The sequence below is a fragment of the Telopea speciosissima genome, chromosome 1, assembly GCF_018873765.1.
Source record: "Telopea speciosissima isolate NSW1024214 ecotype Mountain lineage chromosome 1, Tspe_v1, whole genome shotgun sequence".
Taxonomy (NCBI): domain Eukaryota; kingdom Viridiplantae; phylum Streptophyta; class Magnoliopsida; order Proteales; family Proteaceae; genus Telopea; species Telopea speciosissima.
This window is the reverse complement of record NC_057916.1, coordinates 78949057-78965631: the sequence shown is the minus strand read 5'-3', so window position 1 is coordinate 78965631 and position 16575 is coordinate 78949057. Positions and strand designations below refer to the sequence as shown.

The 16575-nt window shown below is 39.0% G+C and overlaps 2 protein-coding genes across 2 annotated transcripts; both read left to right on the top strand.

The window, feature by feature from the left end:
* On the top strand, positions 1-2783 carry LOC122655196. The gene is made up of 4 exons (XM_043849414.1): positions 1-521; positions 577-1345; positions 1459-2424; positions 2574-2783. The coding sequence occupies exons 1-4, from the start codon at positions 1-3 to the stop codon at positions 2781-2783; spliced, it is 2466 nt and encodes an 821-aa protein (XP_043705349.1).
* A 4562-nt stretch (positions 2784-7345) lies between these two features.
* LOC122649080 (flap endonuclease GEN-like 1) lies at positions 7346-16309 on the top strand. The gene is made up of 8 exons (XM_043842443.1): positions 7346-7607; positions 7722-7898; positions 8199-8369; positions 10885-11066; positions 11195-11444; positions 11649-11784; positions 13658-14130; positions 15827-16309. Exons 1-8 carry the CDS (start codon positions 7413-7415, stop codon positions 16088-16090), a joined length of 1848 nt encoding a protein of 615 aa, XP_043698378.1. The 5' UTR covers positions 7346-7412; the 3' UTR covers positions 16091-16309.
* The last annotated feature ends 266 nt before the right edge of the window (positions 16310-16575 follow it).

The window sequence follows — 16575 nt, the reverse complement described above, 5'->3', positions numbered from 1 at the left end:
ATGGGTAATAATATTGTGAGGTTTAATAGTAAGAGTATTGGCACAGTTGGTGCAAATACTGAGACTCCTTCTACTATCAGATCATCAAGTAGAAGTTGTGCTAAACTTAGTGATCTCTCTGCTGATTTTGAGCATGTTCGATCTGCTAGCAAGTGTCTTTGGAGGTGTTGGTGTGGTAAAGGTGTCAAGTCGAGTACAACCACTATAGGGGATACTAATGCTAAAGGGGGTGGACATGTTGATTCAAGTAGCCAAACTGCTACTATACAGGAGAGTAGTGCTCAAGGGGGTGGAGAAGATGATTCAAGTACCAAGGATGCTACTGATGATGAGGGCTTTGAAATGTCTAATCCAGATGATGAAGAATGGAAAGAGGGTTCTGAGGATGAAATTGAAACATCTACAGATAGTAGTGATGGTGAGAGTGATGGAGATTCTGAACATAGTAAATCAGGGGAGGTAGAACGTAAGGATGAGTTGTCTGATTACAGAGGAAGGATTAAAGGGGGTAAATCAGGAGGGTGAAAGAATTAGCTTACAAGTTGGACAAATTTTTACTGATGTTTATGCATTCAGGGCTGCTCTTGCTGATTATTCTATTCAAGAGGGATTTGAATTTCTGAGACAAAAAAATGAAAAGTCAAGGGTTACTGTAATTTGTAAAGGTGATGGGTGTATGTGGAGGTGCCATGCTTCACCTATTGATGAGGTGGACCCTTATATGATTAAAACATATATCTCAGAGCACACTTGTGTCAGAGTTAGCACAAATAATAATGCAACATCAACATGGATGGCCAAAAAACTTGAGGACAAATTGAGGAGTGACCCAGATTTGAAAAAAGAGACAATGAAGCAGTTGTTGAAAGACAAATGGCAACTTGAGCCTCACAAAATGCAATATTATAGGGCTCGGTTTCGTGCAAGGGAGTGGATTGAAGGATCACATGTTGAGTCATATGCACTTTTGCCAAAGTATGGAAATAAGTTATTAGAAAAAAATGCAGGGAGCAATTATGTGATAGAATCTGAATTGAGAACAGTGCTATTGAAAGAAATAAGAGTATTCAAGCGCCTGCTTATTTGCTTTGAAGCATGCAAGAAGGGATTCTTGAATGGGTGTAGGCCATTTATAGGCCTAGATGGCTGCCACCATAAAGGACCATATGGTGGTGTGTTATTGGCCGCAATTTCAGTTGATGGGAATAATGGATTATTCCCTGTTGCTTTTGGTGTTGTTGAATCTAAATGCAAGGATAGCTGGATCTTCTTCTTACAACACTTGCATGATTCAATTTATACAGAAATGGAGTTGCCTATCACATTCATGACTGATAAACAAAAGGTATGATGAGTAAGATTTGCTTTGCTTTTAGATCAATTTTGGAAACTAATTTGTTTATGACTTGTACTAGATATCACATAAATTTTGATCAACTTCATTTTGTTGTTTCATAGGGACTCTCCCAAGCAATAGCACAGATATTTCTATATGCCAAGCACAGGCATTGTTCCAGACATCTGTACAACAACTTTAAAGTGAATTATCCTGGTGCACTATTAAAGAGCCATTTTTGGGCTGCTGTCAGAGCCTACAATCCCATTCAGTTCCAGAGGTCAATGAATGGCATGAAGTCTCTCAATAAGGAAGCCCATGACTGGTTGATGAAAAATCCAGTATCAGCATGGGCTAGACATGCATTTGGCCATAGGATTAAGAGTGACCATGTCACTAACAATATGACAGAGTCTTTCAACCAATGGATAGGACAGTCAAGAAGCAAACCAATCCTTACCTTGATTGATGAGATAAGGTTGAGATTGATGGGTAGGTTACATAAGAGATATGAAATGGGTGTCTCATTTGTGGGTAGGGTGACACCACAAATGAAGAAGAGATTGGACATAGTACAAAGTGAGTCCAGATTTTGTACAGTTTATCTTGCATCCACAAATCAGTTTGAGGTACAAGATGGGAGGTACAAGTTTGTAGTCAATTTGGAGAATAGTTATTGTGATTGTGGAGTGTGGGGTGCTACAGGACTACCTTGCAAACATGGTGCAGCATCAATTAATTTTAAGAGAAAAAAGATAGAAGATTACTGTGATGTATATTTTACAATAGAAACATATATAGAAGCACATCAGACCATGATACACCCATTACCAGATGTAAGCCTCCTATTGGATGATGATAATGATGGCAATCTTGTCTTGCAGCCTCCACCATTGAGGAGGTTACCTGGTAGACCACACAAGAGTAGAAGAAAGGAACCTGGTGAACAATCCTCTCAAGATATTAGGAAGTCCAAAAAAAGTATCAAATGTGATTTCTGTAAGGAAACAGGGCACAATAGGAGGGGTTGTCAAAGAGCTCCAGTAGTTGAGAAGGGTTCTTCTTCTAGGAAGAGATCAAGGTCCAAGGTATTATTCCTAAAAGTTTTTAAACATACTCTGACAGGTTATGTTTTTATGTATGTAATATAACAGGGGCTACCAAAGAGCTCCAGTAGATTAGAATTTGAGCTCTTAGAATTTTGTTGTTGAAACTTATTAAGAATGGATTTTTACAGGGAAAGCAGAAGAGTAATAAACAATATTGTGAAACCAGCTCATCTCAAAGGGTGACAAGGTCAATGGCATCTACTACAACCCCAGTTGTCACAGCGCAAGAGCATAGATTAGCAAAAATAGCTACCAAGTTAGCCAAGAAGAAGGCAAGGAGGGTTGAGAAAGCTGCCCATGGTCCTCATGAACCTGGACCATTCGACTTCCGATCTTGATGTCTTCTTGTTAGGATGATGGTGTTGTTCTTGCTGGTTCTTCTTCTTATTCTTTTTATGATGGTGATAGTGCTATTGCTGTTATGATGGTGGTGGTGCTGTTCTGTTGTGGTGGTGATGGTCCTGCTACTGCTGCCAACCCACCTTGTTGCGTTGTGTTTTTTTGTTATTTTGTTATTGAGTTAATTTGGTGAAACTATTGGGCTTCTATGGTTGTTTATGGAACAGTATAGATGACGTGTGCAAAACAATTTGATGTTTTCTTTGTGTTTGAGAAGTAATGGAACAGTATGGAGTTTATGTGTATTTCACAGGTCTTCATTGTCCAATACCATTGTTACTATCACTGCTTGGATGTATTTGAGTTGGAGTAGGACATTCACATGAACAACAGGTGTTTGTTTTAAAATAAAAAGGAGAAGTAGTGCATGAGTTGCTGCTGCCACATGGATCTTTAGAATTTGGATGCCACATGTTATTGAAGTATATGCAGCTTTGAACACTAGTGCAGCCTGTCTAGCAAGTTTCTTTGCTGGAGTTTTTATTTTTTCAGCAAGATTCCAGACCTTAATGGTAATCTTCTTGCATGGTATTTAAATATAGAAAATCAGATTTGAGAGTCCGTGAGGAGAAGTAACCTGGGATTCTGCATGGGCAGTAAGGGTTTGATATTATATCTAAATTGGGTTGCTGCCATCTAAAATTTAGGAATACAGCAAGGGAGTGATAAGTATAGATCAAAATCCGAGGAGGTCTGTAGCTCTATAAATGGAATCCCATGTTTACTGATGGCAGCCAATAATATCTCTTTTTTTAATGAGATAAACCATTGATTAATGTCATTGGATCTCACCATTCATGCCACATATTTCAGAAACAAAGCTAAGAGTAACTCTTTAACCACAAACAAGGAACCATTGCATTAAGAAATTAGGGGTTCTTACATCCTTTAAACCACAAAAAGTTAACAAAGCTGACAATGAACAAAAGTTTGTTCAAGGTTCCAATCTTCCCTATTTCAAATTTTTACAATAATGACCACAACCATAACAACAAACAAAACTATCATGATCTTCCAAAAAATTTGTAGTGTTTCATTAAACATCTCCAGCTTCTTCACTCTGCTCTTCAGACTTTTGAAATCTTCTAGACTAACTTCTCCCACATTTCTTGGTGCATTCCTAGTAACACCATTTTCCTCTCGAGCATCCATAGTCAAACCATATTCCCCTGGTGAATCCACGGGCATACACAATGAAAAAAACCCACAAATGTCATCAGGACATACATAGTAAAGCTTGTTTGGGTTTTTAGCTGACTCAGAGATCTTCACAGCAACCCTTTTTTGACATTTGCATTTGATGTTTATACATTTCCCTTGCCTACACCTGCTATCATTCACACTGGCTCTTGACATCATACCTGCATAAATCATGCAACTCAGATGATGTACTAGTTCAACATCACTATGTTGCAATTTGAAAGGAATTTTACATGTTCAAAAATCAATTTCGGATAAAAAAAACCCCTAGTTTCATAACTAATAAGGAAAATGCAAACATGATTTTTTAAATCAGACTTCACAAAATGGAATGGAGCTTGCTGGAATGTGATGGACTGCATGTATTGGTAAAATAGAATGTTCAAGCTTGAAGTTGGGGTGATTCTTAGCTATATGGGTTGAAGTTCAGATGGAATGAATAGCAACAGGGTAGTAGAAGGGAGTGAAGCAGCAATGTAGGTGAAGTTGCAGTCGCCGGAGGTAAGAACAAGGTCGCCGGACTGATTACCTGTCGGTCGGTGATGGACTGAGATCAATTTCAATCGTCGGAGAAGAACTTCCAGTCGCCCGCTTCTTCTTCAACCCCTATTGTCTCTCCTTTGCTCGATTCAGATGGTGTGGACAATGAGAATAGGAAAGTGTAATGGTGCTATATAACTAAGGGTAATTTGGTCAGTGAATGCATATTTTTAACGTTGTTAATGGACTGGGGCTAAGTGAAGCCCATTTTGGAAATCAGGGGAGGTCTGAGTAGTTGTCAGAAGGGCAGGGGTGGTTCACTGAATTGTCAGTAAGACCAGGGGAGGTCTGAGTAATTTGCTCTTTTATTAATGTATGTGTTCCCTTGCTATTTCGTACCAATTGTTATTAGCGGGATCCACCGGAAGGGATCTCTACGTCATGCCTTCCATCTCTCTAATTCTAATTGATATCCTATTGTAACTCAATCTAGACTCATATTCTACACTTTGGTTATTTCTCTTTCTCTTTCTCTTTCTTTTTCTCTTTCTCATTCACTGCGGTTCTGTTTCTCAGTTCTTTTGTTTTCAACGTATTGCTGTCATTATTTCAGTATATTTTCTAATGGAGAATACTCAATCTGCCACGGTTACAGGAGAGCTCCATGGTGAGCTTGGCACTACTCAATGGTGGGATTGACATATTTTTCCCATATCATCTTCACCATTCAATGCTACCTGAGATCAACACTATTTGGCGGCCGAGCCTCGGGTTTGGCCGCTGCTAAAGGCGGCAGTGGGGTTTTGAAACCCTAAAATGGGTTTAGGGTTTCATGTTTTGGAGAAACGATCTGGGGAAGAAGATGGTTGGTGGTATTAATGGTGGTGGGTGGCGGTGGTGCTGGAGGTGGGGCTTCACGATGGTGATGGTGTTAATGGTGGGTGGTGGTGGTGGTGGTATTGGGTATGTAAAAGAAGATAATGATTTGGGGAAGATGAGGGCATTTTGGTATTTTCAAATTTTAGCAAATAGGTCAGGGTAACTAGGTCTTTTCAAAATTTTAGAAAAGATAGAAGAAAAGGTAGTTTGGTCATTTTTTAGCATTTAACACTTGGTGTGGACGTAAATGGCATTAGGGGGTAAAGCAGGGGTGGTACGTGGAATATTGAGGGGTGGTACGTAGACTTATCAGAAACTTAGGGGGGTACGAGGAATATTGGGTGCATTACAGGGGGTTACGTGTATTTTACCCAAAATTTAAAGCACAATTCTTAGATCCTTTAGTTATCTTCGGATTCGTGCCAAACCTATACTTGTTCGGATCTTTATCCTCTCGAGTGCATTGCATCTCATTTGTGCATCCGATGGTGCATTGGGCAATGCACTTTTAAAGTTCATTGTCTTAGTCTCATGGTCATCGTCGATGTAAAAGTGAGGTGTGTTGGGTAGTGCACCACACTTGAGAGGATAAAAATTCATATTTAAAAAAAAAAAAATCATATTTGTCCTTGCCCGACGAGATTTACAATTGGGACTCAATTTCTTTTCATCCATGGTGAAGAGAGAATTTCTTCAATTATGAGATTTGATCTTCTAATTGGATTGGGGAAGAGTATTTTGGACCTCATACTAATTGTTTTTTTTCTTCTGGGTAAACCAGAATAGAAAGTTGAAGTTAACAATAACATTCATCCTTCATTAACTAAAAAAAAAATTCATCCTTCACAGATTCCAGCCTCAGGGTCAGATAATAGTGAAGGAAACGTTAATACATTCTGGGCTGAGCCCATCAGGATCGATCTCCTTTACGGTGCACTAGTCGAACATCTTCTGGAGCGGCACCAGAGCTCACCATGTGGACGAGCTCCCATTTGGATGATGCGGATCAATGAAACACAGTTGAGCATGGTGCACATACGATGAACAAGAGGATTTCTTAATTTTTGAAATCTGGATTTCCAGCTTGATCCATGTTGTCCAAATGGGAGCTCGTCCACGTGGCGAGCTTTGGTACTATGCTAGAAGATGTCCAGCACACCCCTGTGCCGTAAAGGAGCCCGATGCAGCCCACCACAGATCCTCTACGCCTCGTAACTGGGATTAGCATTGTGGTACCAATCAGATGAAAGGTAAAAGCATCTCTACTGAAATTGTTCCAGTACTGTCAACATGGTTCTAAGTGTCGGTATCGTATCACCCGTATCAGGCGATATGTACCGGTTTTACTAGTCACCGATACCGATATAGTGACGATACTGTATCAATAGCACGGTACGAACAAGGGGTAAAATGATAAAAAAAAACTCAATTTTTAAAGAAATCAAGGGGTTATTTTGTCCGACACAGCCGATCCAGACCAATACCGTATCAATATCGTATCAATTTTCTGTGTTGTCGATATCCGTTTCGATACCGTGCACTAAAACCATGACTGTCAGAGCTTCATTTCCAGAACACTTTTCAATTAGTTCGATGCCGTTTCCCTTCATCTCGTTGGGTCCATTATGACGAATCAGTACCCACTCTATGGCTGAGATATCATACTGGACACTGGCCATGCCAGATGGTCATTGATCATCGCCTACATAAAATTCCTAAATTTGGTTAGCTTTTACTCAACGTTAAGTTATTACTCATTATTTTGGGCCGCTGAGGTACGCGCGCAAGATAGCAGAGGCTAAAGCAGGAAGAGTAGTGGAGCTCTGGTTCGACTTTCCGGTAACGGTGGTGGTGGTGGTGGTGGTGATGGTGATGGTGATGGTATTGGTTGTGTGTTATTGCATTGACAGAGGTGAGATCGCACAGGAATAGTGTCGAAAGAACTATTCTTTTGTTAGAATTAGAGAATCCGTAGTGTTCTTCTGGGCGTGCAGTGGATTAAAGTAGGCATGGGCGTTGGGGGTAACTTTTGGGATTTACTAAAACCCTACGCGCGAAACGAAGATTTCGATTTCCTGAGAAACAAGAAAGTGGCAGTAGACCTCTCTTTCTGGATCGTTCAACATGAGACTGCCATTGGGAAGAACGCAAGGAATCCTCATCTCAGAGTCACTTTCTTTAGAACCATTAATCTCTTTTCCAAGGTTCTCTGCTTCCCCAATTCGCTACTTGTGATGCATTCTCTCTTCCGTTTTTGTTTTCAGTCTCTAGACACTGAGAAGAAAAATAATCTTTATCTTTCTTTGTGGGGTTTGCAGCTTGGAGCGTTTCCGGTCTTTGTAGTTGACGGGATTCCTTCTCCGTTGAAATCACGGGCGAGAATCGAACGCTTCTGCCGTTCTTCCGGCATTGATGTAACGGCTATTCCGAATTCAGAGGAAGGAGTTTCTGTTGAAAGGAATCGGACTTTTACGAAATCCGTTCGGGAGTGCGTGGTGAGCAATTCAACCGGAACTTTTCTTCCTCCCCCACCCCCACCCTTAACCCTCGACCCCTCTTATGCAATTCAATTTCTTTTTTTTTTCTCAAGATTAGAAATCGTGGTCTTTGTATCAAATTCAGTTTTCTTTTCCCTAAATGACTAGTGTAAGTGCAAATTTTGACCATGGAGTATTAAATCTAGGTTAGAATCATTGGTTTTAACTAATGCTAAGCAGAGGATACTAGTTTAATTGTCTCTCTTATTTTGGAATATATATTGTAACTATCTTTCACTGCTGGTTTTGATGTTTTAGGAACTGCTCCAACTCCTTGGAATGCCGGTACTAACAGCAAAATCTGAAGCTGAAGCACTCTGCGCTCAATTAAATAGTGATGGTCATGTAGATGCTTGCATCACGGCTGACAGTGATGCTTTCCTCTTTGGGGCCAAGTGTGTGGTAAAATGCCTGCGGCCTAATTCCAAAGTAAGTGCCAGACTTGATCTGTTATTCTATCTTCTATTAGAATAAACTAGGAGAGATTGATTATGCGTTTTGACTGTCACTAGAGGCTGTTTCTGTTCTTAATGTAGCAAATGAGAAGCAAAATATCCTAGGAAGGGGTGTATACCTTTTATATTTTTCAATCAAAATATCAGAAATAAAAGTAATGACCTTACCTTTCTTTTCTGTTTGATCACCCTGTCAAATTGGTTATGCCACACCATAACATACATGGGATGAAAAGCAGTTTGTATCCGGGGTTAAAAATCGAAGTTTATTATCAATTCTTCTTCCACTTACTGCTTCATAATTTGCTTTAGGTAATGCTGATTTTTCTTGGAACTGATGCATCTTTAAAATTAAGTTGTTGCCTCTTCCCTAGTACATACTTGTATTGGGGGGAACTGGCTGATGAATTTTTTTTTTCCTTTAGAAATTATTTTCCCATACATTATAACCATTACTCTATGCCAATAAAAATAATTGAGGATTGTTAGCTTACCTGCAATGTATTATGCTTTTCTTTGACACAAACCAGAAGTGGTCAATTGACCAACCCTCAACGAGTTTAGAAATTTGATGACATGATTAAATAGTTAAATCAATTCATTGAGAAAAATGTTCCTACTGAAGCTTTCTCCTCTAGATTGGTATGCTAAGTTCTATATTCCGGCTCATAAAGGGATATTCGGTTAGAAGTCAAAGCTTCTCTGTCTCTGAGAAGCATAGGGAAAATGATGCAGAGGAGAGGAAAGACATTATGCTTATCTCCTCATGTGTGCTTTATATTGAAGGGGGGGGGCGCTTTGATCAGCTGATCTTATGCATTTATTTTTCCATTTCGAGTTCATGGACCATCCATTTGGTCTCACTTCGTTTCCCTATTTGTTGTTTCAAGGTACATTTGGCTTAGCCTTCTTTTATAAGAGGGAGAATATTCTAAAAATACTGGTCTAAATAGTGTTTTTTTTATTATTTCTATTGCTTCTAAAAGTGCCTTGGGTGGTTGCAGTAGGTCTTTTTGGAGCTTTTAGATGTGGGCCCCACAAAAGCAGTTTTTGGGGTTGGCATTTGTTGTCACTAGATAGAGTTTGTTAATTTCACGTGGGGTTTTAATAGTTTTATGAGCCTTGGCATCCTGGTTATGACTTAGGTTTATAGGTCTAAAGTATTATGGGCTTTAGGGGTCTAAAGTAGTGTTTTCTACTTGTCTAGCTTCTAAAAGTACCTTCGGTGGTTGTTTTCAGCAAGTAATTTTCCTTTTTATGCCCTTGCGGGCAACTTTTTGAATCAATGTGCCTCAAGCACAAATTTGACTAAGTTTTTGTTTTCTTTCAAGTTGAGTGCTGCTCTGTGGAGTCCAATTACTTGAATTTGGAGCCTTTGACCCTTGGTGGATTCCTTGGTATGTAGTATGTACATCTCTTTACCAGTCCTGTTTTTGCCATATTTTCTCCACCAAACCATTAACTACTTACAATCCATAACCTGCCATTACTATCCTAATTAGTCTCCTTCCAAGCCCTAAGCTGTAACCACATGATATAACCTAGTCTCTTGAGTGTTCTAGCTATACATCCTATCTTCTGTTTACTTGTAATGGAGTTCACTACAGTGCAATAGGGAAGGGGGAACTGTCCAAACCCTAGCATATTCCACCCATCACCCTACGGAAGTCATGACCCTAGTTTTGCTATAAACATTGATTAACTTTAGTTTTAATCCTTTTCTCACTTGAAGCGTGAGTTTTCCCTCTCCTAACTTTGCCTATCTAATTGCTATTCCAGGGTGTTTTGGGATTGGTTACACTTTATATGGACTAAAATACTGATTCTTTGTAGAACCGTAGTCCTACGTCAGATGTGGGATATCCAGTGGTTGTCAAGCATCATACTGGTATCAAACTTTAGTGTAGATGGATGACGGAAATATCCCTTCCATACCTGATCCAGTACATCTCATGAATACAATAAGACATGAGTACTGTGGATTGTGGAGGCAGTAAAACAAAAGGATAAATGTATTTCGTTAGTCTGTGGAAAAGGAAAGTGAAGAAATAGAACAAGGTGGCCCCACGCTTCAAACCTCTATACGCCATTACCCCCCCTCCCCAAAAAAAATAAATAAATAAATAAAAAAATCTCAGGATAGAAATCGATAATCTTCTCTGATAGTTTGAGAACTTTCTAGGGATGCATTCTTGAGATCTTGAAGCTCTTGTCGATGGATGATCCCACATTACATGGAACTCCAGGAATGATGGGAATGTTTCAACGAAGCAGCTTAGTGTCATCTTTCTGGCATTGTCATATTTGTGATTTTTTGTTCTCTTGGTTTATTACCGTTGCTCCCATCTTTCCCTTTTATTTGCCTCGGTTCACAAGTGACTTCTTTTTACTCTTTCCATTGTCTTCCGTTATGATTATGCACAGATACAGTTGCTAGTTCAATTGGTTTTTCACCTCCCTAACAGGCATGAGCATCACATTTTATGAAGGAACCATTTGAATGCTACTATATGTCAGATATTGAAGCTGGTCTTGGGCTGAAGAGGAAACAGTTGGTAGCCATCTCTCTTTTGGTTGGAAATGACCATGACTTAAAAGGGGTGCAAGGAATTGGGCTTGATACAGCTCTACACTTTGTTCAGATGTACCCTGAGGATGAAATTTTGAACAAGTATGATTTTTTTTTTGGTTTTAGTGTGTATTGTAGATGTAGTACCTGCTTTCATGTTTCTTCTTTACAATAGTAACTCAGCTTCATTTAGCTTATTGTAGTAAGAAACACTTATATGTCTAGTACAGGTTACGTGAAGCAGGCAAGGCGGAGATACCATTGTCTCAGGATGGTAATAAAACTACTGGTGATTGCTACGGACCGAGTACAAATAAGAGCTCTTCTAAGATGAAATCTCCTCATTGTTCATACTGTGGGCACCCAGGCAGCAAAAGATCTCATCTCAAGCTTGCTTGCGAGTATTGCACTGCTACTGGTAATGAGAATTGCATTCAAAAACCAGTGGGATTCAAATGTGAATGCTCTTCTTGTGATATGGTACATCTTAGCTCTGATATCACTCTTTATGTTGAGTTTGAAATGACTAGCTTACTTCTGCTGGTTGATACATCTAACTCACTACAGCTAGTTGCATCTTACAATACTTCTAGGTCCTTGCCATGGGACATCTCAACATTGCAGTGCACACTTAAGTTCTTGATTATATGCCTCTAAAAACTCTTTTTGGGGTTTGAATTGCAGGATCGGAAAAGCAAGGAACTGAAGAAACATGAAAATTGGCAAATCAAAGTTTGCAGAAAAATTTCCATTGAGCAGAATTTTCCAAACAATGAGATCATTGAAATGTATTTAAGTGACCAGCATGGAAATTTCACAGGTATATCTCTGATTGAAATAAGAAGTTGGATTTCGCCAAAATAGTCCTGATGGATACTTGCATGCATTTCTCTGTGAATGGATAATGTTTCTATTTTTTCAACTGTGGACTGGATTCTGAATTTTTTAAAATATTCTTATGCATTCAGAAACTTTATTTTTTTTTTATGCTGCATTATTTTAGCTTGCCAGCTTTTCAAATGTATGATAAATTGATTGCTTTTATCCAAGAGTGTGAGAATCATACTCTTTTATTCTTCTTTTAGTCAGCACCACCTATGCAATAATAGGTCCAAAGTTTCTAATCAGTGCTCTGACTGTGGTTTAGCATACAATTTTGACTCCCTGATTAATTTTTAGCTCATTGATACCTTGCCTTGTCTTTTTACCTTTGAGTAACTACTGTCTTAGATGATGGAGAAGACTTTGCTGTGATTCTCGTCAATTGATTTTTGGGTTACCCACCTTGGGGGGGGGGGGGGAATATGTTGTTTTTGATTGATTATGTAGCTGCTGCATCTACAGAAAAAATAGAAAGCATTATGTCTGAAGCTAATTGGAAGTATCCTCCAAGGTTAAAGTATAGTTGAGTTGATTAGGCCTGATGAGGTGATACATGATGCCATAAACCTTGAAATGTTAAATAATATAAGGGAAAAAGGTTCTCTGAACCGCCGGAGCAGGGTACACTAGGATCTTTGTCTCTATCTCTTTCCTCCTCATATGAGCTACCCTCCTATGTATGACACCATTTTGTCGCACCTCATTGGTGCGCTCTCCTATGCTCTGCTTGGTCAGAGAACCCTCTTTGATAATATAATCATTGAAAGATGGAGAAGACAAAGTACAATGTGGGTAAAAAAAGAGGGATAATGTACAAGAACTGCACGAACATTTACATACACCTGCAGTAATAGTGACATGACAAAACTTGTATCTAGTGTTTGTTTTGGTTTTGGATCCTTCAGTGTCTTTCCTATACTTCTGGACTAGATCATCGATAGCCTTCCATGCCCTTTTTGGTTTATTCTTCGTACCATTTTCCCAATAATTATACCCATAATTGGAGGCACAGCAAAAATGAGAAGGCAGAATAGGAATGTGCAATGGATGACGGGGAGAATGAGTTACCTCAAGCTTACCATAAAGATTATTCCTTTAGGTCAAGTCAGTCCACCCTAATACCAGAATAATGAGTTATCTTAAGCTTATCATAAGTATATTATCACTTTTCCCCTAAAGTCAATTCACTTTAAGATCAATCCAGATTTTGTTGCACTTCACTGAGAAGCTGAATGACAAACCTTTGTCTGCCAATGTTTGAGAAAGGCCTATGGCCTTTTATATGAGACATATTATGAATTTTTTAAGTTGACATCTTATGGTATTTCTATTTCCATATCACTTCAGTTTATAAATAAAGAACAAGTATTCTAGAGCATTCTTTTGATTAGACACTGAAGGTTACAGCTTTTATTTGTTCATGGCTTGAGGCTGAGGTTCATGACTCTTCATAGGAGAGTCCTATGCCGAAGGACCTTTTTCTTTTTCACCTCACCTTGAGGCTTAAAGCTAGGGCTGTTTGAAGCATATAACACCTAGGAGGGGTGATATGATATATTAAAATTTTCAAAAGTTCTACAAAGCCTCTATGTCACAATTGTGACCAGTTTGTCAAACTTAAAAATGCAAACCAAACTGCCCTGGATAATGGTCAGATTGAGTTTTTATTGGTTTATGTATATTTTATTTTTTGGTTACTTTGATGGATCCCTTTAGATTTCTTAGAGGTTGTGCAGATAGTATCCAACTCAGACAGTGCCTTCAAATTCTTAATAAATTTTAATAGTTCACATCCTCTGCTTATTCTGCAGAAAACGAGGGCCCTTCTTTAAAGTGGGAAAACCCCAGGACTGAGACACTCGTTGACTTCCTAGGTTACCACCAACATTGGGAGCCATCATACATACGGCAGAGGATGCTTCCGTTGCTATCCACTATTTTCTTGAGAGATATGGCATCGAGTCTGGCAGAAGGCTTGTTGTTGTATGGACAATATGAATTCAATTCTATTCAACGTGAGAAGATAAGATATGGCCAACCATTTTATGTGGTCAAATGGAAGAAGGCTGACGTTGCTGTGGGCAGTTGTATCCATATGGTCCCAACTGAACAGTCTGACCAGGAAACAGTAGAGTTGGATGGACTGAGTGAGTCTGTTGAGGATGAGCCTGATGTCCCAGAGATTTTGGTTGCTAATGACTGTTGGTTTCTGATGACTGATGAAAATATGGAGCTTGTTCAGGCTGCATTTCCAGAAAAAGTTGAGACATTCTTGCAGGAGAAGGTATGCTACTTCATCTATACTTTTTTCCTACTTGCTGGCTAAAAGTCGCTTGAGACTGCTAACTAAGAGATTTAAACATGTCATGTTCTGTTACTCATCCTGGTACTGGGCAAGTCAATATTTCCTCATCCAGTTTACCAAAAAGACCTGGCCCGCTTATGCGGTGCAGTACCTGATTATGTATGTTGGCCTCTTGTTTTTTCATTTGAATAACACTTTGGTAATCTATCAACTTGTGTGCTTGCCCAGGGTTGGGGGGCTGGGGGAGAAAAAGGAAAAAGTCCTGTCCTGTTAAAACCGTCAATTATTTGGCCAAGTAAGGACCTGTTTATCATAGATTATGTGTTGGGGACAGCTTGCTTTTCTGAAATAGTATTGTTGTTTTTGCCCCCCTTTCTTCTTTTCTCTTGTTGGTTTGTTGGGATTTGGTTATTTGGGATGAGTTTTTCTCTTCTTGGCCTTCTTGTACTGTTATATTCTTTAATTAATTTTTTTTAATCATCAAGGCAAAAAAGGGTTAAAAGATACGGTATGCTAAGCAGGTTTCTTCAGCAAAAGGCTGTTTGGGTTGGTTCCAGGCAGATTAGCTGGTTTGGACTTTTGTAATGGGCATTGCCATCCCATCCATCCCGATTAAGCAAGTTGTGATATCTGTACCTGAACCACAGAAAGTTAAAAAGGTAGTATGATGCAGGTGGTTTGAAAGGCCAAGATGCTGCCCTTCATTTTGGGTTCTTTGCTTTCTATTATTTAAAAGTTAACAGAACCATTTGCAGTAATTGTGTCATACTCGCTCTGGGACATTGGGGCTCTACATGTGAATACTCACTGTACCAGAACTCACAAGTCCTTATATTGGTAGTGGGGGGCTCAGAAATTTGCCAATTATCCTAGTCATCTGATGTAGGGTACTGGTGGTTTATGTATTTTTTGAGTACCTTTTTAAGCATTTATAAAAGAGGGCATACCCAGTGCATGGGACTCCCGCATTGTCTGGGGAGGGTCATAACGTATGCAGCCTTACCCCTGTTTTCGCAGAGAGGCTGTTTCCACTCGAACCCGCTAACACTTGGTCACAATGGAGCAGCCATTTTAAGCATTTATATTTTTCTATTAGTCAAAGAGGGATAATTAGATAAGTGCAAGTTTTTGGCTGGGTCCATCTTTGGGATTTTGTGGTTCACAAATGATCAGGATAATTATTTACCTTTCATACAGTTTGGTCCAAGTGTACAACTGCTATCCTAGTGGCCTAGAACTGGCACATTTCTTTAATGGAAATAAAGGAAATTAACCTGATTTGACAATTTAAATCATTAAATTAGCGCACTCAACAGATTCTTTATCAATCTGAATCTGTATGTTTGTTTCTCTTTTTTTTTTCTTTCTGAAAATGTGGAGAAAGTTCCAGTATGCTAGTTATGTTTTCATTTATGCAAAAATTCCATGTCTTTTGGCTTGAAAGAGAAATGGAAATTCCATGTCTTTTGGCTTGAAAGAGAAATGGTCCTCTTTATATCTTTATTGCTATTAACAAATGCTTCCGTAATGTTAAGAGTTCAGCAGCATTCAGGCTATTGGAGTATTGCCAGTACTATTGCTAATTCTGTCATCATATAGATGTTTCTATGCTAGACTGATGTGTTACATAATGATTATTATATTTTTTTGTGTGTTTTTGTGAATTCTTTTATAGGTGATGAAAGAGTCAAAATCAAGGAAAAAGAAATCCAGCTTGCAATCTGGTGGAGGGAAGGTTGATTCAAAATCAAGTGGTGTTCAGCTCAGTATTACCGAGTTTTACCGCTCAACGAAAGTATTGGTTCAGTCAAAACAGGGGGAAGACCCATCCAAAATTTCTGCTTCTGATGGAGGAGCAGAAATTTTGGAAGGAGAGAGAAAGATGTCTAGGTCTAACTTATCTAATAAGTCTGTAAGGCGTCGCCTGGAGTTTGAATAGGACATGACCCTTAATGCATTAAACAGTTTCACATCACCCTTATGTAATTAAGAATGCTAGTTCAAGGGACGATAGTCTTAAATGTAAATTATGTCTTTCTAGCCTAGAATTGCATTTTGTGTAAGAGGACCAGCTGTGGAGGGAAGTTCTTTTGTAATTAACCAAAGGGAAATTTATGAGAGAGATTGTTTTCTAATAAACTGAGAAAAATTCATGAGATAGGGAAGATGTTAATATCCTTATTTTTTTTTTTCCTTCTATCCTTTGTATGGAATGGTGTTATGTGTTGTATCTGCTGTTTGTCATAGCGAAGTACCAATACATGTCGTCCGGAGCACTCATAATTACCTGTCTCCTATATGTTCAAGGTCCAAAATGCCCTTTCACTATTTGAGTCCCATAATTATCAGACAATTACAATAGGAGAGTTTTCTGTCACTCAGGGTGGGTGAAGAAAGATCTTTTCATTCAAGATTTGACGTTAT

Bases quoted from the DNA above. Each gene is read 5' to 3' on its own strand.
- LOC122649080 (XM_043842443.1), top strand. From the start codon at position 7,413: ATGGGCGTTGGGGGTAACTTTTGGGATTTACTAAAACCCTACGCGCGA. The intron at 7,899-8,198 runs GTGAGCAATTCA...TTGATGTTTTAG, and splicing joins AATCCGTTCGGGAGTGCGTG to GAACTGCTCCAACTCCTTGG. The intron at 14,131-15,826 runs GTATGCTACTTC...ATTCTTTTATAG, and splicing joins AGACATTCTTGCAGGAGAAG to GTGATGAAAGAGTCAAAATC.
- LOC122655196 (XM_043849414.1), top strand. From the start codon at position 1: ATGGGTAATAATATTGTGAGGTTTAATAGTAAGAGTATTGGCACAGTT. The intron at 522-576 runs GTGAAAGAATTA...TTATGCATTCAG, and splicing joins AAAGGGGGTAAATCAGGAGG to GGCTGCTCTTGCTGATTATT. The intron at 1,346-1,458 runs GTATGATGAGTA...GTTGTTTCATAG, and splicing joins TCATGACTGATAAACAAAAG to GGACTCTCCCAAGCAATAGC.